The 25,385-nt window shown below is 40.0% G+C and overlaps 1 protein-coding gene across 6 annotated transcripts in view; it reads right to left on the bottom strand.

Annotated features, from left to right (window-relative positions):
* DENND1A (DENN domain containing 1A) overlaps positions 1-25,385 on the bottom strand; it is a 149,248-nt gene that overhangs the window by 24,422 nt on the left and 99,441 nt on the right. For all 6 annotated transcript variants that reach the window (XM_057372924.1, XM_057372920.1, XM_057372921.1 and 3 more), the window contains exons 14-19: positions 8,988-9,089; positions 8,426-8,513; positions 8,003-8,043; positions 7,588-7,659; positions 6,466-6,522; positions 1,489-1,620 (exon numbers count right to left, since the gene is read on the bottom strand). In XM_057372924.1, the coding sequence (XP_057228907.1) occupies positions 1,489-1,620; positions 6,466-6,522; positions 7,588-7,659; positions 8,003-8,043; positions 8,426-8,513; positions 8,988-9,089 (492 nt within the window). The remainder of the gene's footprint in view (positions 1-1,488; positions 1,621-6,465; positions 6,523-7,587; positions 7,660-8,002; positions 8,044-8,425; positions 8,514-8,987; positions 9,090-25,385) is intronic.

Genomic DNA, 25,385 nt, shown 5'->3' with positions numbered 1-25,385 from the left:
GTGACAGAGTCCTACAACTGCTAAGTCAAATCAGTTTTTGGAAACCAACATTTGTAAAGTAATGACAGCAACAAGCATTTAGCCAGTGAGCTTCTCCTTACAGCCAGGGATTAGGAAAGCAGATGCRTGTTTCTTTTGCAACAGAAAAAGTRATCATTAAAAATTTTGAAAGTGACTGTTAAAAAACCTCATGAATTTCAATTTGCATGTACCACTCAAATATATATTTCATTAATCTACCATAATGTTTGAACCATCCATCGGTCACAAAAATCTAAAAGGAAAAACTGAAAATAAATTGTAATATTAYGTGATTTCTGACTGCTTCACATGCAATGTAACATGTCCCTGCTGGAGCTAGATGGCTGCACTCCTCCAGTAGCCCCAATTCCTCTGAACGGTACTGGCACAGAGAGTAAAGGAAAAATAAATCTCTACTGCAAGTACTTAATTGGAAGAGAATCTGATTTAAAAAAAGTCTCCGAGAACTTACATTTAGCACAGTGGTGAAAGTTCTGAAAGAAATAAATCGAATTGTAAAATGATACAGACAACACTGCTCTGAGCACTGCTCAGACCTCAGGTAGCCCCATCTAACACCTGAACAGTCAGTGCAGCCACACCAACTGGTTCTATTCAGAGACACTTCTCTAAAATTCTGGTTTGTTCACATTTTATAATGTTTTACAATTGCTTCAAAATTACACTTTGCTTCCTTAGAAGAATCAGATATTCCCTCCTGTTTTCCAGTCAGAACAGTGTAAAGAACAGATACAGTAAAAGAAAAGAGAACTGTAAATGCAAATCATGTTATTTTTGGAGTCAGGCTATACTTAATAGGGGAACACTGGCAAACTGATAATAAATACTGGATGTTTTTTCATGAAAATCAACAGCAACTACAACATTCTCTAAATAGCTRGCCATTAAAACCCTGAAAACTCTCTGTTTTGCAGACAAATCAAAAGAAATATTACACGAGTAACTAATGTGAACAGCTCMGCTGTCAATACTGAATACAGAGTACACTAACAAGCTATTAATTGATTTTTCCATCTTAGTTCATTGCATTTAATTTTCAGAGAATGCTCAAATGCTTTAATAGCAGGATGTTCCATATTGACACTAATGATCTGGCTAGATAACAGAGGACATTTTAAATTCTACACCCTCTGTCTTGGGGGCTGTAGCACCTTGCATGCTCAAAAAGCCACAAAACAGTTCATAAAATTGCTACAACAATTATGCTTCACCCCCCATTCACTTATGGCTCATTTTCTTCCAAATCATCATGTGAACAAAAGGAAACAGTAAACTCCAGAAAAAGCAGGTTTTGGAATCCCCTTTAAACAGATACAACAGAAATAAAATTAAAATAGCATAATTCAGTGACTAAAAATAATGTTTATTGTATTTGTTATCATGACTTTTCTCTGAACCATTTTTGCTGAGTGACGTGATTGAGAAAAACCTTACACTAAGACCTACCTGACCAAAATGTACTGTGATTGGTCTTCTGTCCTCTCTTAATTTSGGGTCCTTCTTCTCAGCCAGTGGCGATGGTGCCGTCCTTGGCAGAGGCTCCTCCGGCGCTGCCGAGCACCCGTTCTCAGCAATGTCCTGTGTGGTAGGAAAAGGTGAATAGCATGGCCAGGAACACTCCTGAGTGGGGGTAAGGTGCACAAAGGAGACACTAGAGGATAATGTTGACTAACAATTTGGATGTTAGGGGAAAAAAACACCAAAGTACAGAAAAGAAAACATCATTAGAATAGAACATTTCATCCATCAGAGCTCGTACAYAACCCCTTTCTCCTCCCAGTACCAGTGGTGCAAACAGGATATTCAGTCAAATGTCTGACTTAAACACACAAAAGCCAGGAAGYGCATGTGGAGAAAAAAAACATAGCTCAGATTTTCAGTTTTAGAAATGAATTCAACAGAAGCCCAGAGACAGGGCATTCTGCTTATTGTAAACCYAAATGAACACAGTAATTCCATTAATATACTGCACAGAATTATCCATAGCAGAACAATTACTGGTGGAAGTGGCAAGAGGAGATGGAACTCAGGGTTTAGTTAGCTTTGCATTTCATCTTGGAGTCTGTGTGCACTGAGTATGTCTCCAGGAGGGTGCCCAACACCACGGGCTGCCTGGCAGAATCCTTTTTGTYTGCTTTGACATTAGCTCTCATCTCCAGAAGTGAAGTGACCCACCAGCCCAGGTTAGAGGACTTGGCAAGTGCAGGCACGGGGTGTGGAACAGGTTTTGAAAAAAAACAAAGGCCTGCAGACACCAGGAATCAGACAAGGAGCAAAGAGTTTGAAAGTGAGTTGAGAAAGAGTCTGCWACGCAGTGGGCCCCAAAGCTCACATCTCTGCAACAATGCCAAGGAAATAATGCTGGGTAAATATGGAGAGGAGGCTGCACAGGCTGGAGCTCTGCAAGGCTGACCTGAGGGTGGCTGCTGCCACCGGCAGGGCTTTGATTCCCTGACCTCTGGCYCGGCCCTGCGAGCCCCTGGCTCGCTCAGGTACAATAATGAGCCGTGTAAGCTGATGGCCAATTAGAAATGGTTCCTTTGGACACACACTGACCTAATGTGTTTAGGTCAAATGAAACAAAAAGCTGGATGGACTTTCTAAGGGGCTTTGTCTGCTCCACASAGAAGCTGAGACCCCTCTTTAGATCCAGCTGGTAGAGCAGTGGTTCCCCAATATGGTCACAAGGATCGTGGGGAATTAACAACTTGTAAGGTCAAGCTAGAGAGAAAAACTTTTTCTCCTTCYCCCTCCCCACCTCCCGCCCTCCAGCTGCACAATGTCACCTTGTCTTGAAAAAGTACAACAAAGTCCACCGAATTAGTAACTAAGAGCCCCAAAACAATACAGTGACAAGAAACCTGAGTGTCTGTCAAACTCCTACTGCAGCTCCAGACAGCACCGAGTCAAGGGACGTGCTCAGTTTGGGGCTCACACAGCCTGTGGCAGCACCATTCCCTGTAATACCACCAAACACAAATCCTATTGCCATATTTCATATGAAAGGTGCCTGGAGCTGCCAGAGCTCCAGCACACCCAGGGCCACCCAACCTGCACTGAGCAGGGAACGCTCCCAGCCCTGCTGAGCCCCGCCTGGAGCTGGGGCTCCAACCAAGGCAGCACACAGCTGGGAATCAATGGGAAGCAAAGCACCTTCCCAAGGAAATTCACCCAAAAATGGAAAAAGGACACCAAAGTTTGGACATGAGGGGAATGGGAGGAGATAAATGATAGAGAGATTAAGGCATTATGCAAAATCCCCTCAGATGTGTAACGATCACTACAAATCCTTGAGCTTTCATTGCTATAGATTGGCTCTACTTCTCTGATGATATAATTGCATATAAAAGATAACATGTTCCCAAAGTCTACTTCCACTCTGTTTGACGCACACACTTCCAACGAAACGACAACAATTTTTTTTAAAATTGCTTAATAAAATGTGAGAACTAAATTATTTGATTCCTCTATACTTTTTCAACATCCCCAAAAGGCATCCACAGAAGTTTGTTTTCTACTTTCAATGAAAACACATTTAAATTAAAAAACTGAAAACACATTTGAATTAAAAAACTGAAACCTGATCTTAAATTTTGAAATGGACTGCAAACACTGGGTAGAGGAGCAAAACACAGCAAGATATGAGCATCTTGAACATTGTGCAGGTCTGTTATAAAGCTCTAAATGAGTTGTTTCTAGAACACCAGGCATAACTAGAGCCACACATGGCTCTAGTAACTAAAATAATGTTGAATACATTAATGCCAAGTGCCCAACCATTTATATAAATTGTCTTAGCCCGAGCTTTCAGTAAGTTCCATTCTCCTGACTGAAAGTTGAGGACGGTACCATTCACATTCCTCCTTCTYCCTAATTCTATGCAGTTAAGCTTCAAATGAGCCACTAACGGAGGGACTTGACCACCACGGTCCATTTGTGAAATGGAAAAAGGCAGCTTTGCAGGAAGAAAAAAAAAGGGAAATGAAAAAGAAAAAAGAGGGGAAAAAAAAAAGAACTGTATCAGATATAAAATAAAGCTACCAGACTGTATCTATTAACAATTATTTGCTCTCACTCATAAGAATCCTCTGAAACCTATTTCTGTWGCTTTGAAATACTGCACCACAAATGAACAAGGGATGGAAATGGAGCCCCATTCAATCTCCACTATCATATTAAAGAAGGACCTTACACACACCACAGTGACCTCTCAACAGGTCAATCCTGCATTTCTCATTTGCAATTCAAACCCAAGACTGGAGCAGACCAAGGGCAAAATGGGCTCTTGATTATATTTAAGAGGTCACCATTGCTATGCAGAGTTGGAGGAAGCAGACCTCCAGCTTTATTGCATTTTAAAATTCTATCTTGTACAGAAGCTGCTCAGATTTGGCAGCAAAAACTGGAAAAGGGATGTTTATATTTGACTTTCCCTTAGCAGAGGCCTGCATACTTTCTGTATTAATAATGGAAAATAGTATGTTAAAATGCAGTGGATAGTAAGTTCAGCTTAAAAATAACCTTAGGKTGCTCTAAGAAGATGAAAGAATAGCATCCCAAATTTGGCAAAAAAAAAAAAAGTATTTAATGATAGCAGAATGTCAGTCAGTTAACATTCACATGAGCTAGTGAGGAAACACAGGATAAACACAATGCCCTTACATGAAAATTGAGGAGGATGCATTAATAGACCTGTGCATAACAGACCCACAATGGAGCAGCAGACATTTAGATTAAAAATAAGGGTTATCAAAACAACGCTTGCTATTTTTATCACTTTTAAAAATACAATCTCTAATCTTAAAATTACCTTTCTGTCTGCATTTACACAGAGAAGAGGATCGGATAGAGAAGGACGGAATAATAAAGAAAGGAGAGGTAGAGCAGTGTGTGTCTACTACTCACAGCAATCTTTTAAGCTCTTGTGAAAGCCTATGTTGAACAATCATGTTTAAGCATCCCACTTACAGAAACACCAAATAATAAGGAAGGTGAAACAAAATTGGGCCATTTAGTTGTAAATGTTATGTGTGTTTTTTAAAGAGAAGTTCGCTGCTTGACAGACCAGGAGGACAACATAATGATAAAACAAAGCAATGACTGAAAGAGGCTTTTCTTAGCCTCATATACAAATGTCACACAACAGCACACAATTCTATTAGCATTTAGAATGCAGGAAAAAATCTGGTCATGTTGCAGAGCTCCAACTGCTTTAGAAACACACAYAAGAAGGCCAAACATTTTATTATTTATGAAGGTTACGTCCAGAAATGAAACACRTGGAACGACATAAAGAAATCTATATACCAGAAAACTCCTTCATGTTTCTATTATTTCCAAATTATACCTATAGTGGTYATATATAATGTAGTGTAATAAAATAAAATGGCACAAAAGCATCTGAGGCAACTTTATCTTCCCTGAGAACCTGCAGCCTTGAACTGGGGTATTTAGAGAGGGAACAGCAGCTGCAATGTACGCAGGTAATTCCTCACTTTGCAGCTCRGCTGCATGGAAACCCCTTTGGAGGAACAGGCTCTGGTGCATTTCTGTCCACCCACAAATACTTTTGAAGCCCTAACTTTAGAGGATGGTCTAGAAATATAGAGAAGAAATTTACAGAGAGGACACAGATTAAAAAAAAACCAAACAAACTCCTATGCAACAAATTGAATACAAATTTCTGAATAAAAACTTCAGTTGTTTCTGCAGGTCGGTTTGCCCCAGGGACTCTGCAAGCTCTGATCACAGAATGAAGAGAGCATCTGCAATAACCCAAGGCAGAGTTACCCCACTATTCATAAGGGGTGTGCCAGTCTGACCATTCCTCTGGTCTAAAAGGAGCACCTGGGATTGGATAACACATCCTCCAAACACAGCGGAGCACTGTGGAATTGTTTACAAACACACACAGATTTGGAAAACAAACAGTTTGAGTATTTTTTCCTGCAATAATTCCAATTGGACACCAATGCTAATAAATTCCCTCCTGTCTGAGTATTGCAGCAGAGATTTAAGGAATGCAGAAATCCCCTTCCCAATAGCAGAYAGACATGATGCAATTTTTCTTCACTGATTACTGCAAAAGTAACAATTTGCCATTAGCAAAAAGTTCACTGCCAGGACTGTAGGGAAGAGCTCCCTTTCCACAGTGCCCGAAAGGACAGGAGCAASACAACTCCAAACAGAACACTCAGTTTTCTGGCTTTTGTGGGTTTAAGTCAGAGCTTTAATGTATTTGAAGACAATTTTTTTTTGTCTGTGAATATTTATAAGTGTGAAAAATCCGGGACAGCTGGTAATGCATTTTGAAGTGTGCTAACAACACTGTATCAAACAGCTTCCTATTGATCACATCATGCTTTCAGTGGCTAAGGATTTCAGATGTGGTGCTTATACATTTTGAATAAGAACTTCAAGTACCTTTTGCTTCAAGCGGTTTTTCACTTCTTTTATTCCCATTTTTGCATGATCTTTTGCCTGCATGAAAAATTAATTTAAGTTAAAATTCCCTTCTATTTCTAGCAGKATCAAAGTTTGTTTTCAGTTTATAAAAATGGCAATAAAAAATATAAAAGGATACTGAAAACACATTAAAACTAACAGAAAGCTAAAAAGACCCCAAATAAACAAAAAACACCACCCGACCTTTGTTGCAAAAATTGCATTTTCCCTATTCTGAAGCCATGGACATCCTTCTTTGTTTTTGTATTCCACAGCCTCAGTGTTCCCTTGTAAGTATTTATGTTTGCTATAAAATTCTATTCTTCCACGCTGGCAGTGAGCCTGCAAACTCTCCCCACAGTGCTCTGGATGCCCGTTCCATTCAATAAAGCCAATCTCATCCTACTCCTCTCTCAGGCTGAAAGAAGGCAGGAAAAAAGCAAAGTTTGAAGCGTTATCTCAATGTTTTTTTGTAGCATTATTTTCCAGAACTGAGCATATAAGAAATCCTATCTTGTTTCTGTGCTGTTTGATCTGGCAGAGTGAAGCTGGCAGCCACACACGACAGCACAGCAACACACCAGCTGTTTGTTAACAGCACTGAAAACACTTCCATTTAAAGAATAACTCAGTAAGTTGGGCTCTAAATAAGCAGGTATAAGAAATCTCTAGGGAAAATTAATTGACRTTTAGAAAAAATGGAAACAATTTGGAAAATGAGAGGATTCCCTTCTTTCGACGAAGCTGCAAGCAGGGAAAGCTGAGGTAACAATGATTTCCAACAGAGCAATGATGAGATGGTAGAGCTGCTTAGCAGAGCACACAGGCACTGTTTCCCAGAAAGAGTTCTGTGTAATAAATGGAATTCATCATCTGTACTTTCAAAAGAAATCACAAGTTCCCATTGTCCTTTGCATTTCAATTAAGTTGAAATTTTAAAATAACTTTTTCATTTAAATTTGAAATTTGAATGAATGCATATTTTGAGTAATTTTGTGAGTCCAATAAAAATGGATGGAAGTCTTGAATCTCATTTGAAAGGTTAAAACAGAAYTGTAATTAGACTCTTATCTCAGTAGTAACCCAGTACTCAGTACTTACAAACTTGTAGACAGTCTTCATGGCAGGGTTAGCCTTGGTCTTTACTGTGTTTAAAATGGCTCCACTTCCTTTCTATAATGATAGTAACAAGAGAAGAAGTGTTATCAAAGCTCTTTAAAGCAAACATCAATCTAAAATCCACAATTCTTAACTAAAAATAACAGAGCATTCATTAAGCTTATTAGCAGAGCTGAGTATTAAAAGGGCAAATTTAAAGAAAAGACGCAAGTAAAACCACACTGAATGTCGCTCTGGTTTTACCCAATTCTGTGTAATATGTATAATTCCAAATGATTAAGATGATACTGAGCCAAGCTGGGGCTGGTCCCAGCTGAGCTCTGCATGTTGGCAGGACAGGGTTCCCACAATGGGCCCACAAGTTACAGGGTGTGCTGGCAGGATCTCGTGTGCTTACCCTCACTGTGGACAGCCACTGGTGGTACAGTTTGTCACTACCTACATGGAATAAAACACACAAACAAACCAAATGTAACCCTCTGCTGAAYAGAAAACAAGCTCAAACTGTGAAGTGCTGGCAGTTAGTAGTTCTGGGAGCATGGACAGAACARGACAGCCAGCCCTTTCTTTTAGGAGAAACTCTTCTTGTTATACTTTATTCAAGTGGTAAAGCTGAGGTTTTGTAAGACTGAACAGGCATTACTGAAACTACATTATTCAAAGTTCTTGGAAAGAACAAAAATTTAAGACACTTCAGGCTACCAGGTTCATTAAGGCTCAGCTATTTACCTAGCAGCAATGACCAACCACATCATGATAACCCACAAATTCTAAGTCAACAAAAGTGTCTGAAATTACCTTAAAATAAGGCCTTTCTTACCTGCATATTCTCCCATATTTATCTCCTCTTCAAACACATCACTGAAGCCCTCACCAGAGTTCAAGAGATCCAGACGYCCATCAATGAACTGCATCAGTGAAAAAAGACAGAAATGTATCAGCCACTCCATTCTTCATCTTTTCGGAAAGGCTTTATCCTTCATTAGCAGGAAYAACCTCAATTTGTATTGGGTAGGGACTCAACCACCAAAATTGGCACAATGTTGACCACTGCACAAAGGCATGTGGCTTTGCTAAAACCAGCATTCATGTTTGGCTACATGTCAATGTTTTCAGCTGCCATGAAGCAGTAATTCCATGTTTAACAGTGAGATRTATTCTTTGGGTCTAGATATACTCAGAGAAGAGAAACCCCTGAGCTCAAAGATCTTTTAGTAGGAAAATGCATCTACCTCTTAAAATACAGAAAGCCTCAGYACCTGAGTCTGAGATGTCAGCAGATAGGAATTGAGGTGCTGCACTAGAGGATCAAGGGATACAGAAAGAGCCCTCCAAACCCCACCTAAACTGTWACAGAATCTGCTTCTCCATGAGGGCAGTACCTGCTTGAAGAGCTGSAGCTGGATGGCATTCTGCAGGAACTGCCTCATCACAGAGGAGCGGTGGGACACGAACGCTTCTTCGCAGAAAGTGATGGGTTCACCCTGGAGAGTTCAGAGCATTAACACTCAAACAGCCTTGACTGAGTGCATTTGAATSCACTGCATCCATCTGACCTTCTTCCCTTCCAAAATAAACAGGTGAGTAACACAGGCCTTAGCTAGCATTGAGTAAACTGTACTTTATTTGCAGGTTCCAGGCACAGGATGGAAAAACAGGTGGGAAAATTGGAGATCATCAAAACAAATCAGTGTGGCTTTACTCACATTTTGCTAGAGTGGTGAAGAACTTTCATCATCCAAAAAGCTCATTTTACTTACTGTCCCCAAAGTATGACACACAGTCATGTGAATTGTGTATATTTTGCTTATCTGCCYCAGCAGACCCAGCACAAAGAGGTCAAGAATGTCCACTCTGTTCTCTCCACAGTTCTGAAAGACTCAACTTATATTGGATGAGTGGAATTTCCCTTTTCCACAATCTTGTTGGCAAAAGAYAGAACTTGTTTTGCAGCTCTGCTTTTATCTGATTTTAATGAGTTAYGGTAATGCTGAAGTCTGCTGTGTATCTGCCATAAGGGCACCAATTTCCTCCACACTTCTACAAATACACAACATAGCAAGCAAATATATTTATTGAATTAAAAACAACTAACAAAGAAGGACTAGATTCTACTGATGTATAATTATTACKGATGCTTATACTAAAATATATTTGGACTCTTCATCTGTTGAGTATTCAAAATTAACATTAGATAGCAAAWAACCTTAAAGTACCCTCTTTAAAAGGATGATATAATTCTATTTCTGAAAGCTTTAAACTAGYCATATCATTTACCACTGTCTGTGTAAAATCAAGACAACGGGGCCACTAAAATGACTGAGGACAAGAATCAGTCGTGTCTGTCTAAGCACAGGATGGGTCTCGTTCACAGAAGGAAGAAGTCACTTCCCTAGGTGAGCTTCTGTCATACCTTATTTCCACAGATCTGGGGAAAAAAGCAAGTCTCTTATGTGATAATTACAGTTTCAAGGTAATTTACTTATAAATAATAACCTGGTTTTAATTTCCTCTGTTTACAGGGAAAACCAAAATCACTACCTCCTTTCCAGACAAGAAGCGTGAGTGTGAAAAAGACACTCTTTTTCTTTGCTGTGGYTTTGCTCTTATCGGAATAAAGAATTACACTTCACTTAAACAAAAAAAGGGTTGGCTGGTATGTGCATGTATACGAGACACTGGTGCCAGTCTCCAGGACACACATGACAAAGGCTGTGGCTTCAGAGCCAAGGTGTGCACTGTCTGAAAGGTTTTACTGTATTTAAATGACTAACAGCTGTCATCTACTTGACCAGTATGAAAAAGGCTTTCCCATTAACTTCAGACACTGGAACGTAACGAGGGATCTCTGGAAAGTATTTTATCCATGTCAGAGAAATCTGAGTGGGAAAAGAGCTGGGAGGAATGGGTAAAGAAAAATGTAGATTAATTTGCCAGCACACACATACACCTGGGGAAGGTTTAGCTTTTGTTTAATCCTCACTTAAAAACCCTTCAAAGGAAATATGCAGCCCTTCCTATCACCGACAAGAACCCAAAATTTCTCCCATGGCTAGAGAAGAGCGTGAACACTGCGGCAAGAGCTCCGAGGGGGAGGCGGCTGTGCCCCGCTGTACCTCCAGCAGCTCCTCCTCCGCCCCCATCAACGCACACACCGCAGCTGGGGCACCATCAGTGCTAGCACACTTCCTTCCCAAAGTACTAATGATTGAGTTTGTTCATTAGGTTGATTAGACCTTTTGACTTCTTAAGAGACAATTCAGGCTCAACTGCTGCTGGATGACAGGAAAAACTTTAATCATCGAGGTCAAGCGTGAGCTTTGCAGCTCAGAATGCATTAGTCCCTTCCACCCTCGCTGACCTCCCCGAGATGCACACACTGTTCCACCCCCAGCCACAGCGTCAGGACAAAAAGACAAGCTGGACAATAAGACCATTTTCCTGACAGATCTGGTTAACTGTAAATTATAAAGCTAATCAGCTCTGCTTTTACTGACAAATGACATTATTCACGAGGGGACACACTGTAGATATGTTGTGAAATGAATAGTCTTGCTTGCATGTAAAACAATTAAAATAACTTCTCCTGGAAAAGTCAGTAACTCCTAAACTTGCTGGTTCCAACAATTAAAATTTAGGCCTTGATTCATCAACACCTTATATATCAATTAATCCCCTGTCCAACTGTAAATGTCTAACAGAGGCTAAAATACTGCACTGCAAAGGCTCTAAATGTGCACAGAGGATGACTCGATGAGGAATCTGACTTGATCTGTAATGGTACAGATAATTCACATCTATTTCAAGACTGAATCACAGAATTATTTTTCTTACAAAACTGTACACATTTAATCTGCAAGCTTTACGAAAGAGAAGAAACTTTAAAATATAATATTAAGATTTAAGATTCTGAGATGCACTGAAAAAATAGATGTCAGAATTTTCTTTCTGTCTTTGCAAATCTCCCTTTATATGACTACTTTATATTCATCTGGCATAATGAAGTTCATCAGGGCAGTGCTGCATCTCATGACCCCTTAAAAAGCTGAAAAGTTTCAGCCCACATCTGATCTACTGCCAGACCTATTTTTAAACTGTAATTCTGTTACATTCTAAAATAATGTTTGAATCTACTTAAGGCATCAAGTGGAAAATAAAAGGAGTCTAGGACTTATTTCAGACTGTTCTGGAGTTTCAGGAAACATGTTGTTTTATTTTAAGAAGATATAATGCAAATTAAAAGATAAAGCCCAATTTTGTTTAGTTACACTATAAAAAATTTCACCACCACCCCTCACATTTTAAGGAAACTACTTTTCCTCAGCTCACTGGTTATAGCAGGAACTTTCACAGTGAATATAAAGGACCAAAATATGTGGGACAGAAGACAGCTCACATGAGAGAAGGATATGGAGAAAGGGACAGAGACAAACAAAAGGAYGCTTCTGGAAAGACACAGGAGCTCAGGTAAGTCACTGAAATCTAACTACTGCCACTCCTGCAGGAGTGTGCATCTGGGTAACTGTGCTTTGAAGGCAGTGTGTGAGTTCTGGAGGGAACAGCAAGGTAATAAAAGGCAGGGGCCAAAGGCAGGGGTCAGATYAGGTCAACAGTGAGAATCCCCCACACAAGCAAAGATTTCACAAAACTTGATTCTAAGGGAGGGGGAAAAGTCCCAACGAAAAGATCCCCAACCCCCACACCTCTACAAGTTGTGCCATAGAGGGCAGGAGTGCTGTGTGTGCATGGCCATGGTCAGCATGTGGTGCAGGTAATGAGTTCTGTGCTGTGCCTGCCTTCGAATGGCGTGGGTGCTGCAGCAAAGCCTCATGAACAAACACACCGAGCCCAGGGGCTGCTCTGCTAAGCAGCCATGCAAATAAAAATGGGGGCATTTAAAGGCATGGAACAAAATGCCCACATGACAGCGGACAAGCTGTAAGTCCAGGGTCACTGTGGCACACAGCAACCCCCAAATACATGGCAAACCAAGGGCATGAAAGCCAGTCATGTATCACTGGTTTATTASTGCCTGGATGTTGCAAATAACCACATCCTGTACTGACACTGGTTATGCTGCAAAGGACAAAGTAAAGCCAGTAGGGATATTCTAGGACTCATCAGCCTTAATTCCATCCACAATTATATGAAAGCAAGAGAGGAGGATGAGCTGGATATATATGTGTCTATGTCAGGTACAGCAGCAACCAAAGGCAAGGCACTGCTCYGCAGACCTTTCCAGAACTGTGATTGCAATGTCACGGGAAGATTAGCTCATCACAGCTGAAGAAGGATCATCAGCCAGCCAGCAGGATTCCATAAAGAAAGCCTGAAATTGGTGACAGACACCTGATAGGACATAGGCTCGTTCAGCTTGCAATTGCACTGACAAATAACCTCCCATAACCAGTCCCTCTGTTCAGCACAGGAGAGCTCTTTGCATCCACCTCAGTCATAATGGAATCCAGAAAGRAAGATCAAACTCTCCGCATTAAGCSAATGATACCAGAGCTTTATTAGCATYTCAAGATGCAGCTCAGGAACAAAGAAATCACGTTTTCAGAGATATGACCACATGTCTCCTAAAGAAAACTACATTCAGGTTCTGTTCAAAAAGAGACTACCAGTTCTGCTAACTGATTAGTGCCAAGTGCAATCTAGGCAAGCACTTTTAAGCTATGTATTTACCAATGCAAACTGCACTGCCCAAATGCTCAGTGTCTTACACAAGGGCCTAGCTCCTCACCAGCCCAATTTTAGACAGTTTTCCCTCACTACAGTATATACAGACTCTGGTAGAAATGCAGCAAGAGTGCACAAAACTAATGTCAAATAAAAGATGAAACAGTCAAAAAATGTGCAACYAGAAAAAMACTTACATKACAGAGCAACGGTTTTGCTTCTCCTTTCAAACCCTGCTAGTTTATCAGGATACCTGGCATTTTCCTGTTAGACCAAGTAAAACGACACATACTCATATTCACAACTAATAAAAGTTCTTCACTGTAATGGAGCCAGCTTTCCAAGTGTTGATATGGCTAATTCTAGCCACTKCCTGCCCTGATTTCATCACCTACAGCAGCCAGACACTTCCTATCCCTAAGCAACTGCTATAGCCTCGTAGCTGGAACTCAAGCAACAAGCCTGGCACATGAAGTGCAGAGAAGCCAGCAAGAAAGCATTTAGGGCTGGGAGGAAAAAGAAAGAAAAAAAAAAATCACCATTTCACAGATCGAGAATAGAGGCATGAAAATAATAAGTAACTTGTACACGGTCACAAAAGTCTCTGGCAGAGCCAGGGAAAAGAACCGAAATTTCTTTAATCCCTGCTCAGTCCCTTAAATACAAGGCTATTCTTCTTCTTCCTACTTGATATTGTGTCAATGCAGGAGTGTAGGTGTTGAAAGACTAACAAAAGGAAAGTAATAGTATGGTATTATGAGCTGAGAAACCTAATCTTTATCAGATACAGCAAATCTCTATGATGCTGCCTGCACTGGGAACTCTCTCTTTGTCCTGAATATGCTTTAAATTACTGGTATAATGTGTACTGGATATTGTTCCACTCTTATATTTATTCCACAAAAACCCCTGTGGCCCGCATGCGATTTTATCATTAGCTGGCAAGGTAATTTCAGGGCCTGGTTCTGCAATCATTCCATGAGCACTGCTCCCATTGAAGCTGGGACGTTCGGCATGCAAAGCAGCTGCCAATTCAGGGTCCCTGCAATGAAAAGGCTTTTTCTATTTTAACTATTGTGCAATATTAGTGACAATACAGAATAGGAGAAAAATGGCTGTGCAATTCTTTATATGAGTTTTTTTTTTATACTATGACAAAATATAAAAGYGTGCTTGGAAAAACAATCTACACAAAGTATTGCCTATCAGATAAACGATGAGCTATTTTTGTTTCATATGTCAAAACTCAACAGAATACAAAGTATTTTGCTAAAATAGGAAAAAAAAMCACTCTGCAGAAGTAATAAATCATTGGCCAAGATTTACGAATGACCAACATGCCTTAAGATCACAAATGTTAATATTTTGCTTCCTTTTGATTTCTTAGATACATATAAAAAGCCCAGACTGACCCAATCAATGAAGTTTCCAGATAAAGTAAATATGGTGAAAATATGTTTCTGTGCACAATGTAAATGATTCCTTTCTCTCATGATCCCCAAAACTACCTTCAATAATCAGCTATATTGATTGAAGGGCAAGGTGTTTTACGATGATTTAGGTGCTGATATAGATGCAGAAAGAGAATAAACTGTTTTTAACTTCACTTAAGCCATGTGAGAGAAACCTTAGTCATAAAGCGAGTTCATACCCCACTCTCTTAGCTAAGTAACAAACCCCCCGGCTCTATAAATAAAATGGATATAATGGAATGAAACTTTAATTTTGCAGTGAGTTAGACACATGCAGTCTCTGGTARATCCACTGATGTACACAATGTAAGAGCACTGCCTGTACTGCTCCCTCCTTCACAGAGTAACTGGCAAGGAAACGCTACAGCAGAACTCACTGGAGGTGGATTTATCCTCCTATTATGGCATTCACTAACTTGGTGTGGAAGCCTCAATGACTACCATGGAAAAACAGCCAGAAAAGACTCACCCTAGAGCAGATCCTGTTCCCTGAGAGAGGTTACCAGAGGCACCTGATTAGGAGCACKGGCAAAAGGTTCCATTCCCTCCTGCCCAAGTCACACACAGGTCTCTGGTGAAACYTAAGTGGTCAGTGATGAACACATGAATGCATACACACTGTGCACTGTTATTGGTCACATAGATGAGACTGTAACTCGGTAACTTTGGTCACTATACTCTTAGAGATGCCACAGCATCCACTCCTGTGGATCCACAGCATCCACACRTTTTGCTCCATTCATGAAGCAGCAGCCAAGGGGAATTGTTGTGCATTCCTGCAAGCCCAGGGCTCCCATGCTGAGCTCTGCAGCAAGTGGAATCATCTYGGGTCTGGCCACAGGACTCCTCCCAACTCCCATCCTACTGCAACACACTTCTGACATGGAAACCATGCAARATTCCCAACTCCTTTGTGAGGGGAAAATGCCATCTAATTAGAGCCCATGTGCAGGGAAGCATCTGGCTGGGAGCAGCGCCTCGGCGGCTCCCCGAGTTGTCGTGGAGAGCAGGCAGGAGCGCAGGCAGGAGCGCCCGGAGCTGGACGGCCGGGGCACGGGGCCAGCTGCACGGCTGYGGGCTCTGACAGGGAGCAGATGGGCAGGGACTGCCGGGCCCTGCGCCCCTCCACACCCACAGACCCTCAGAGATCAGCAGTACCTTGTACCAGACCTTCTCATCTGCCCTGGAACCCCCAGCTTCCACCAAGGAAACGGAACTGAACCTGCCAATGTTTCCTCCAGGAGAGCCCACGTGCAATGCATCCATCCCATTTATGGGATGATGATGAGAGGCACTTACAATTGACAAAACATTATCCAAATATTTGAAAAAATCCACTCATTTCGATGCTTCATTTTGGCATTCAGTTCAAACTGCATTCTTGGAAAAATGCACAGGAATTTCTGTGATTCACACGGTGCACGATTCCATCTTGACTAGGGAAGTTTGATGCTGTTTTAATTATTAATAAAATAAAACAAATGTTCCCACACACTCAAAAGAATTGCTAATAATAATAAAAAAGAATTGTTAATAATTATGTCTCTTATTGTGGTGACCTCACAGCTTTGAGGCCCTATTTTCAATTAGTAATTTTAGTTGCATGAATACATATTTTCTGTTCCAAATTCCTTTTTAACTCAAAGGTTTCAGTTCACATGAGCTCAGCAGCCTGCTAAGAGAATCTTCAAGGGAAACAAAGTTGACTTAAATGCATGAAATCTTATCACTTTGGCTGAAAAGCCCATTCACACACACAGGCACTGCCCATGCCTTGCAGGAGGCATACAATCTTCTACTGATTTTAGAAGATTAATTTTCTAGGRAAACATCTTTCTTGCCTCAAACTCTCTCAGCAAGATGCCCAGCTTGTGAGTASAGCTGCCTGCAGCCCTGGAGAATCCTGCAGCCCAAGATACCAGAAGGCCGAGTGCTCCACAGAACCGACCTGATGGCAATTCTTTCCAGTGCCACAGAGAACCTGCACCATGGCTGCTGGGAATGCTCACAGCAGGCGTTTCCTGCCAAAAATCCAGCAAAGCTGGCTACCCTGGAAAGAGTTAAATAACCAACCAACTCCTACTGTAAACAGGGGCATAACCACTTGGACACACAAACACACGCAAAAATGTTACAGAGCCRCCTCAGCATTCCATCTAATAACCAATAACATACAATACTATTAAGTTTCCTRAAGTTTACATTAGGTATTGACCAGGAATTGCTACGCTCAGAATCACCATGAACACTTCATTAGCTCAGTTACTGCCTGCTCCATTGATCACTACAAGTGTATTTTCCCACGTTTCCATTTTAGCAGTACTAAATGACATTGCTTCAAACACAGAAGTTGCTCATTTTARGAACTTGCCTAACACTGCTCATAGTTCTGCTGATGTTATATTTAACATGTAACAGCAATTTAAGCTCATTTTTCAGGATTAAATAAAATACTCAGAAATTTTCAAAAACATTTTMATCACATCCTCCTTGATTAAGCATTACACGTTCAACTGCCTTTCCCCCTCTATAAATAYTTGGAAAGGTTCAAACCATTTCTTATGGTACTGAAGAGTTAATGCTTGGTGCTGTGGTCACTGTAAATAAGCAGTTTCAGGTAAGCAATATTGCTGTCAGACACACAACACTTTGCAGGTGTGGGCAATAATTAAAGGTTTCAGCACATCTACCTGGGTGTAGTATTTTTATCTCCTATTCTGAGGAGGAAGCCCTCTCTGTGGAGAGCAGAAGAGCTCATTAATGAGGCTAATTAGGTGTAAAGGGGGTAGAATCTGGCATCAGCTGCAGCTTATAGAAGGTAATCATTAAGCTCTGTAATCTCTACCCCAGAACAGCAGATGATCATGTTCCTAGGTGACTGATGTTGCTAAGAAAATTTCCAGCACCTGAGTACCTGACCAAATACTTTTTGGTGAGACTAAAAATTCTCTTAACCCTCTATATGCCAGATAGCACAGTCAACGTAATTTCTTCACTCACCAATTTTCTATCAATGACTATTCAACGGGATTCAAACTTGGCATGAGGCCTTTAATGTGATTTATTTCAGAATTAAATTTAAAAAAAAAATGCCACCAACAGCTTCTGGAAAGGAAGGGCACAAAATAAGGGTGATAGAACAACACATAACAATAACACACACCAGAGGAGTAATGCGTGAAAAAGAGTGACCACATATACCTCCTGAAGGTTTCTAAGTTCTCTGTGTAATTTCTTTGCAGGAAGTGCTGAGGGTAGYTACAATACCACAGGGATGAAAGTCTTGTTAATAAATATGTAAAATAAGGATTTAATTGTGCTCACCTAATTTGAAATGAGAAAAAGGACATAATTTCCATGGAGAGAGAATACTTGGAAGCAGAGCTCAATCTGGAACTTGTTTTGTAAAATGAATTGCAAAAAAAGCCTACAATTGCAGCATGTCAACATGAATTTTTTGAGTTCATCAGGCAGAACGGGCTCTTTACTGGCAACCTGCTACTGTCCCTTTTTTTCTCCAACAAAGCAGCAGATTTAAATAAAACAAATTTAGATTCAATTCAACAAGAAATAGAGTATTTGTTATCTCTATGTTACCTGTGGACTTGGAGACGCACAGACCAAATAATATGAGCTGCTCAGAAGYGACACTGGCTCTCATTACCATCAGGATACGGATAAGCCACACTGATAATCTAAGAGTTCTCTGAGGATCAACAGAAAAAATATCTCCAACAATAACTAGCACTTTATCTTACAATACAGATATCAGATGAATTAATTGGATGATAAAATTGCTTTGTAGCCAGCATCCCATTATATTTAACAATTCTGCAGATATATTGTAAAGACCAAACCCCATTGGGCAATAGAAGTTTTTACAAAAGCTCTGAGCTAAGCCACTTGCCCAGTAGTGTACACCCTGTTCTTTAGCTTCCTCTGCTCTAGAACAACTCATGCACAAGGAGTTTTTGGACAGGTCCAGAAGTGCTCGGTGAAGGGGGTGTCGGCATATTAAACAAACCCAAACCAAGGGTTCTCCCAAATAAATTCCCAAAAGCAGTATCCTCACTATCACTTGATCAAGTGCTTGGCAGGATTACTGCCTATCCTACATAGAACACTCCTTGTTTATTGTGAACCTTTGCTGTTACAAACCCCACTTGACTGCCTGTGGTTTCTTRTACTGGAAGAAACAATGAGGAGTCACTCCTGATCCTCCTCCTTCAAACTGTCAAGGAGAGCTTTTCCCGTAAATAATGTTACAAAATTGACTGACATTCACAGTATCTCTGGTATTCAAATAAGCAGACTGGACATTTTATGGGGAAAATGTGCAGTGATGTCTGTAAGYAAGAGTTAAGTGTGGTCAGCAGTCGGGTAAGTACGTACAAGTGTCTGAATTAAGCAGAGGAAAGGGCAAACCAGAACTACATTGCATTTTCATCAACAGTAACAACCCTTTTTCCCCTGAAGTTTAACTCCCCACCATGATCAGATATGTGACAAAAGCTGGTCTGCAGAGACAGCAAACTGTCCAGAGGAGTGATTCCAAGATGTGGCACTATTTCTGCACTGCTTTCCTGTTCCTGAGACATGCTCCATTGTTCCTTAGCTATGCACACCCTTCATTTCAGTAATTAGCTGTCAGCACGGCCCGACAGCAACTTGGTATTGTCTGCTCAAATTGTATTAATGAAATGCAATCCACTAAATGTCCTGGATGCACATCTGTAATTGTGTTACATGGAGAGGCTGGGGACAGGGGCAAACTGCAGCTTCTAAACAGGGCACAATGATCAAGCACATTAATCTGTTATTTCTTAGGGATTTGACAACCAATTAATACTACAGGGCTTCCTATACAGCAGCAAGAACCAGTGATCCAACATCCAGCAGTAAAATCTGTGCCTATCATTTGTGAACAGAGCACCCTTAAAGGCAGAGACACAATGCTGCAGATTGCAGCATTGCAAAAGTCCTTTTTGTATTTAAAGGTTCAGCATCTGTATGTTGAGGCCTAAATGTACAATGCTCTGTGTATACACACCAAGGAAAATCAAATAAACCCCAAGATCTTTATCAAAAAGGTACATTTTTGATGTTCTTGAAGAATACAAAACGCAATTGATGAGTCCTTGTTGTAACTAATCCTTGTCAGTCAAGACAYTGCACCATTTTCTGTTTCATGTTCTCCATCACCAAAGACTTTTCCAAAGAACAGGGTTTGGACAAGATGAAAAAGAAACAAGAACACATAATAAAGATATCCTGTGGGTATAATAATCTTTGGAAAACTTTCATGTCAGTTCTGACTGCAAAATTGCTATTAATGTTTAATTAAAATTGAGCACAATAAGCTATGACAAGATAATGGCTGGGAAACGTGGCTTTAGGGCAGAGTGAGGATATCTGGAACTCYGGCTGGATGCGTGATGCTTTATTTTTGGCTACATTTGGCAACTATTGAGATTTCTGAAACACAAATTAATTATAATGATCCACAGAAATTCATAGAAAAGAACAGCACTGCATTTCAGTTACCTCAGGATCTGTAACATATGCCAAATAAGTCAGAGATTTTTAGGACCCCAGTACCATCTAACCATTAATTTCATTCATGTTCAYACCCACACCAAAGAACACTCTTTTTCAACTAAAAAGCCCCGACAAGCCCCTCCTAAACAATTAAATATTTTGTTACTTGTCCATAAATAAAACAATTTATTTGCTCTCACAGGTAGGAATTCTTTGAGTATCATTTACTTCCATAGTTGAAGGTGACAATCACACAGACCTGATGCAGTAGTCAAAAGCCCTGGAATGGCCCTGACTCAAGGAAATCAATTGTCCTTTACCAGAGACAGCTTCACTGCTCACCTTAAAAACTCACTGCAAGAGAGCTGGACTGCAATTCATTGACCATGTAAAGGAGAACACGTGATTAAATGATACTGGGAAGAGAAAGCACACTGCTTAAAATCCCCAAATGAGGGGGCACATAGGTATGTTCTTAAATCAAGTAGTCCTACCTATGCAGTGGAGGCCACTGCTCCAGAACAAAACACAGCTAGAGTTTGATAGATACATGTGGGGAAAATATTGACAAACTTGTTAAAACTAAAAATATTCCTTTAAGCAGGGACTTTGGTTAGCCTCAGTTTCTGTAACAAGCAATCCACCATCTCCCTCTCTTTGTGTAAATGCTGGTTAGGTGCTGTTAATTCCACGTACCTCACTGATGAAGTATAAACAGCAGAGCCAAACAGTACCAACCCTGTCCTTCAGCACAGCCTGTACCTGCTCTGGTTTTATTATCAGACACACAGCAACCATTCAACAGTTCTTCAATCTCAGGCAGGAAAGTCAGGTAAGCAACAGCATTCCCATTCTTTGACTGCCTTCAAGTGTAAAATGTTCTCATGTGTAATAAGAAAGCATCTTTAGATAAAAGTCTTATTTTTCATACATTCTTGAGAATATGTAATAAATTATTGCTTGACAAATGGGGGATGAGCTTTATCCACACAAGTACAGACGGATCCTAAGGAAAGGCAAACTAATCACATATATAATCCTCACAAATTGCTTTCATTTCCACCATTAATCCTCTCTAAGAAAAAAACGTTCTGGAGATACAGACTGTAACTACTGCTTGGAGAGCGTCACCTAAATAATTTTTGATATATTTTTCTTTTCATTGAGCACCAGGAGTAAGCAAAGTACATATATAATCTACAGCTTTTAAMGTGCTCTCAAAGCAAACTCTTGGCACCTTCATTTCCACAGTACTTCTAAGAATGCTGCATTAGTTACTAGCTTTGAGTAACACTTGATGCCAAATTAATGTAATATGTTGAAATACTGTAATGTAAATAACAACTTCAACACTTCAAGAATCAACAAYATATATTTATGATATATATAACTGGCGAACAGTTCATGAGATCTACTGTAAAATTTCTTATTATATAAATCACTAAACTAAATACTACACCAGGAATTATTCAAAAGACAGCTACACTTGGACACAAGAGTAACCTTTAAGGAGTTAAAATGTCCTCAACTACAAGTCAAGTTGAAACTTATTTAATTAGGTTCTGTATCTGAAAAAATGAAATAAATTCTTTCATTAACTAAACCAAACTCCCTTAAAGGCAACAATATGTTCCCTCTCTGTCAGGACAGAGCGCAATGAAATCTTTATTTTAATTGGGGTTAGCTAAGGGGCCATTTGGCTTCAGATGCTTTGTTTATCAGCCCTAAGCTTTACAGCTTAGCCAGGACTTGAAATATTTTATTACAGAATTATTTCATTTAAATATATATATATATACACACTCTTCCAAGGAGTTTTTTTATAGAGACAATTTTAAATGTGCATTTTGAAAAGTGCAAGTCCAAGTCCAAGGTATCTTGAAAGCACCCCCTGATTTCCTTTAGCACTCCTGGATATGGATCTCCTTTGGAAATTCCTGCTCTGAAGGTTTCTGCAGCCTGGCCTTCCAGCAGAGGCAGCTGCACAATGAGGGCTCTCRCCATGGCCCTGACCACACTGACCAAACCAACAAAAAACTCCCTTTGGGGAGGGGTTTCTAAACTGTCCTAGCAAAATCTTGGACCCGAAAAGCTTGAAGGTGACCACTTCAATTTCAAGACAAAGCAAATGAATTCTTATTTGGTAGATGATACTGCTTTCCTGTAATAAACGAATTTACAAATCTCAGACATCTCCAGTAATAGAGTTACTGAAAATCCTACGGAAACAGCTATCAAAGGAAGGGACAGTAAACAGGAACTCTGCAGAATCACCCAAAGTGCTGCTAAAATTATTGCAGTAATCCAGAAAAATTTCCCGTATTATTGTGAGGATCAAGCTTAGACTGGATTTTGGACTTATGCTTTATTAAGCATTAAGAGTGTTCCTAAAACCAAAATGAAATTAAATAAAGAAAACCTAAAGCCTATTTTCCATAAATGAAATACATCTAACTATACTTTCATATTATTTCTCCTGGATCACAGAAATGTGATGCATCAGATCTTTTTATTTTTTTAAATCTTCAAAATTATAAACCTGATATAATTTTAATTGCCTTCTGGAGGCCACTGGTGTTCTGTTGCTGATAGTTTTATACATATTACATAACACAGCACACCTCACACATTATTTTAGTTAAAAGCTATGCCAATAGTATGTTATTAATTCCAGTTAAAGAATTTGATTATATTTTAAAAACAAAACTTAGTCTTTGTTTTGYTATCAGAAATAAAAGCATTGCTACTGACTCTGGAAGAATAAAGCTTAATTCAAACTAAACACTGAGATTTGTGCTTTGTCTTTATGCTACCTTAAAGAAAATATGGCAATTCTAAATTAAATGTATTATTCATATATATTTTTTAAATTTCTTCTCTAGACAGCTTTGTGCATAWCTGCTCTGTACTGTTTTCTCATGAGAACTATAATAAATGAGCTGCTTCTGCAACTTCACAGCAGGTATTTTGATTTGAGAGTAATCACAGTTTTCTCTACAATCTTTATACAATTTATGTCCTGATCATCTAACAAATAAGTAAAAGACTTAAATTGACATCAATATGTATACCTTTCTCTAACAATGCAAACTAATTGTACATCTCTAAATGAGAAAAATGTTTATTAAAAAAAATATATCTAGTGAATATACCAACTATTGAGTTCAAAGCAAAGACACCACATGTGTCTAAATAAATATCAAGGAAGTGTCAGAGGTAAATCAGGAGAGACCAGGTGAAATGTGTGTAATGTGTTAATTGTATTCAAAAAAAATAATAGAGCAAGACAGAGAAGCTGAACTTCCAATTATCATAATGGTATCTACTTCACAACACATTTTCAAACTTGAAAGAGACATTCTAAACCATAGGAATTCTGAGCAGAATACCTCCAGCTGTGCTTTGCATAAATCTTGCACGCTGTACATACACTGTTTATTTAAATACCAASTAAAGTTATGACTTACAAAATGCATATTTCAGTCACAATAGAATATCTGTCACTGCCAGAGCTGCTACTCACTGAATGAAAGGCACAGAAAACAATGAATTAAATTAGAAAAAGATAAGAAAGGACAGAATGTTTTCATTCAACAATTTAGCAGACTGAAGTAGTATGTATTTTAAAGAACAATGCGCTTATCAGCCTTCTGCAGAGTTCATACTTTTGTGCTCCCCAAAACAGAATAAAGAAGAAAAAGGTGGTCCTCAGTGTGAGACTAAGTTTTGCCTATCGAGCATTTTGGCCATGAGTCAGAATTTGGCTTTCACAGATGCCCTGTCCTTATCAAATCAATGGTGTTGGTAAAGAGCAGGTGCCCAACTCTCTGATGCCATGCAAGAGCCAAAACAGAAAGCGGCCTTGGTCCGCTCGTGTTCCCCAGTGCACACAGGGRGCTCCCTAAGCCCCAGGGCAGTGTCAGAATCTCCCCTGTGGCCGTGAGGGAAGTGCAGCTCTGGAGGATGGTGGGGTTCCAGTCCTGGCTGCCATGGAAGGACCCACACTCCACACTCCAGTCAATCCCAGCTCACAAGCAAAGGGCTCGTTCTGCCTTTAGCCCCATCGTGTTCCAGGTATCACTGTATGAGCTCTATCACCCAGATACACAAATCATTACAGCTAATTGTGATTTACTCCCTTTCACCTGCTTCCTTCGGTATCACACCAGTACAAATTGTACACTCCCATTTATACACAATATATAACATGAAAGCCCAGGCATGACTTCTCTACTATGTTTCTCACCTAATAAAACATTCTAATTTTTATCATAATTTCATCACCTTTGTCTGCAACTGAAGCCTACTTCATAAATCCAAATCCCAAAATCTCTTCCTTTGTCTYCTGTCAAGGGAAGTTACACTTTCTCTTCAGTTGCACAGCTGCACATACTACTGAGAAGGTTCATTTCACTCCTTGCCTACTTGCTTGAAAAGTCCTCGGGGTAGGGTTTTGCATGSGTTTGTGTGTGTTGGGTTTKTTTTTTTTTTYCCCTAATATCAGATACAACAGCTCATTTGAAAAAACACACAGTGACTGAGTGGCTCACACAAAAGCTGAATTCAAGGGTGATGTTATTTTCTGGTTGGTGTTTGTTTACGTGCCTTATTGTTCCCCTCCAAGTCCCCTGCGCTTTATTAGCTCAGGAAATATCTCCAAGTTCTCCTCCATGGAGGCATTTGCACGAGGCTCTGCACTTGCAATTAGAACTGAAGTATCAGGAGACAATGCAGTGAAAACACAGACAAGAGTCAGCCTAAAACAAACAACCAAAGGCTTGAAACAAATTGAGAAGAAACAAAACCAAGTGCATCAAATAGCACAAACCCCAGAATCAGGTGTGAGAGGCAGAGCCGAGTAAGTGAATATCCAAATCCTCRCACAGCAAAGCTGGCAGACCACAGACTGCTGCTCACTGCACAGCCTGCTCTGTAACAGGGAGATTGAGAGGCTTTGGAACAAAGCTCCTTTATTTCTGCAGCACCACCACAGAAGACRCAGTGACCTGATCCAGGCTGATGGCTGAACACGCAACTTCTACGGGTCTGCAAAGTTACTCAGACAACAAAACCCAAGATAGTTCTCCT

This window comes from Malurus melanocephalus, unplaced genomic scaffold, assembly GCF_030028575.1.
Source record: "Malurus melanocephalus ecotype Western Australia unplaced genomic scaffold, MMel_1.1 scaffold_181, whole genome shotgun sequence".
In the NCBI taxonomy this organism is placed as follows: domain Eukaryota; kingdom Metazoa; phylum Chordata; class Aves; order Passeriformes; family Maluridae; genus Malurus; species Malurus melanocephalus.
This window is presented reverse-complemented; position numbering and strand designations above follow the sequence as displayed.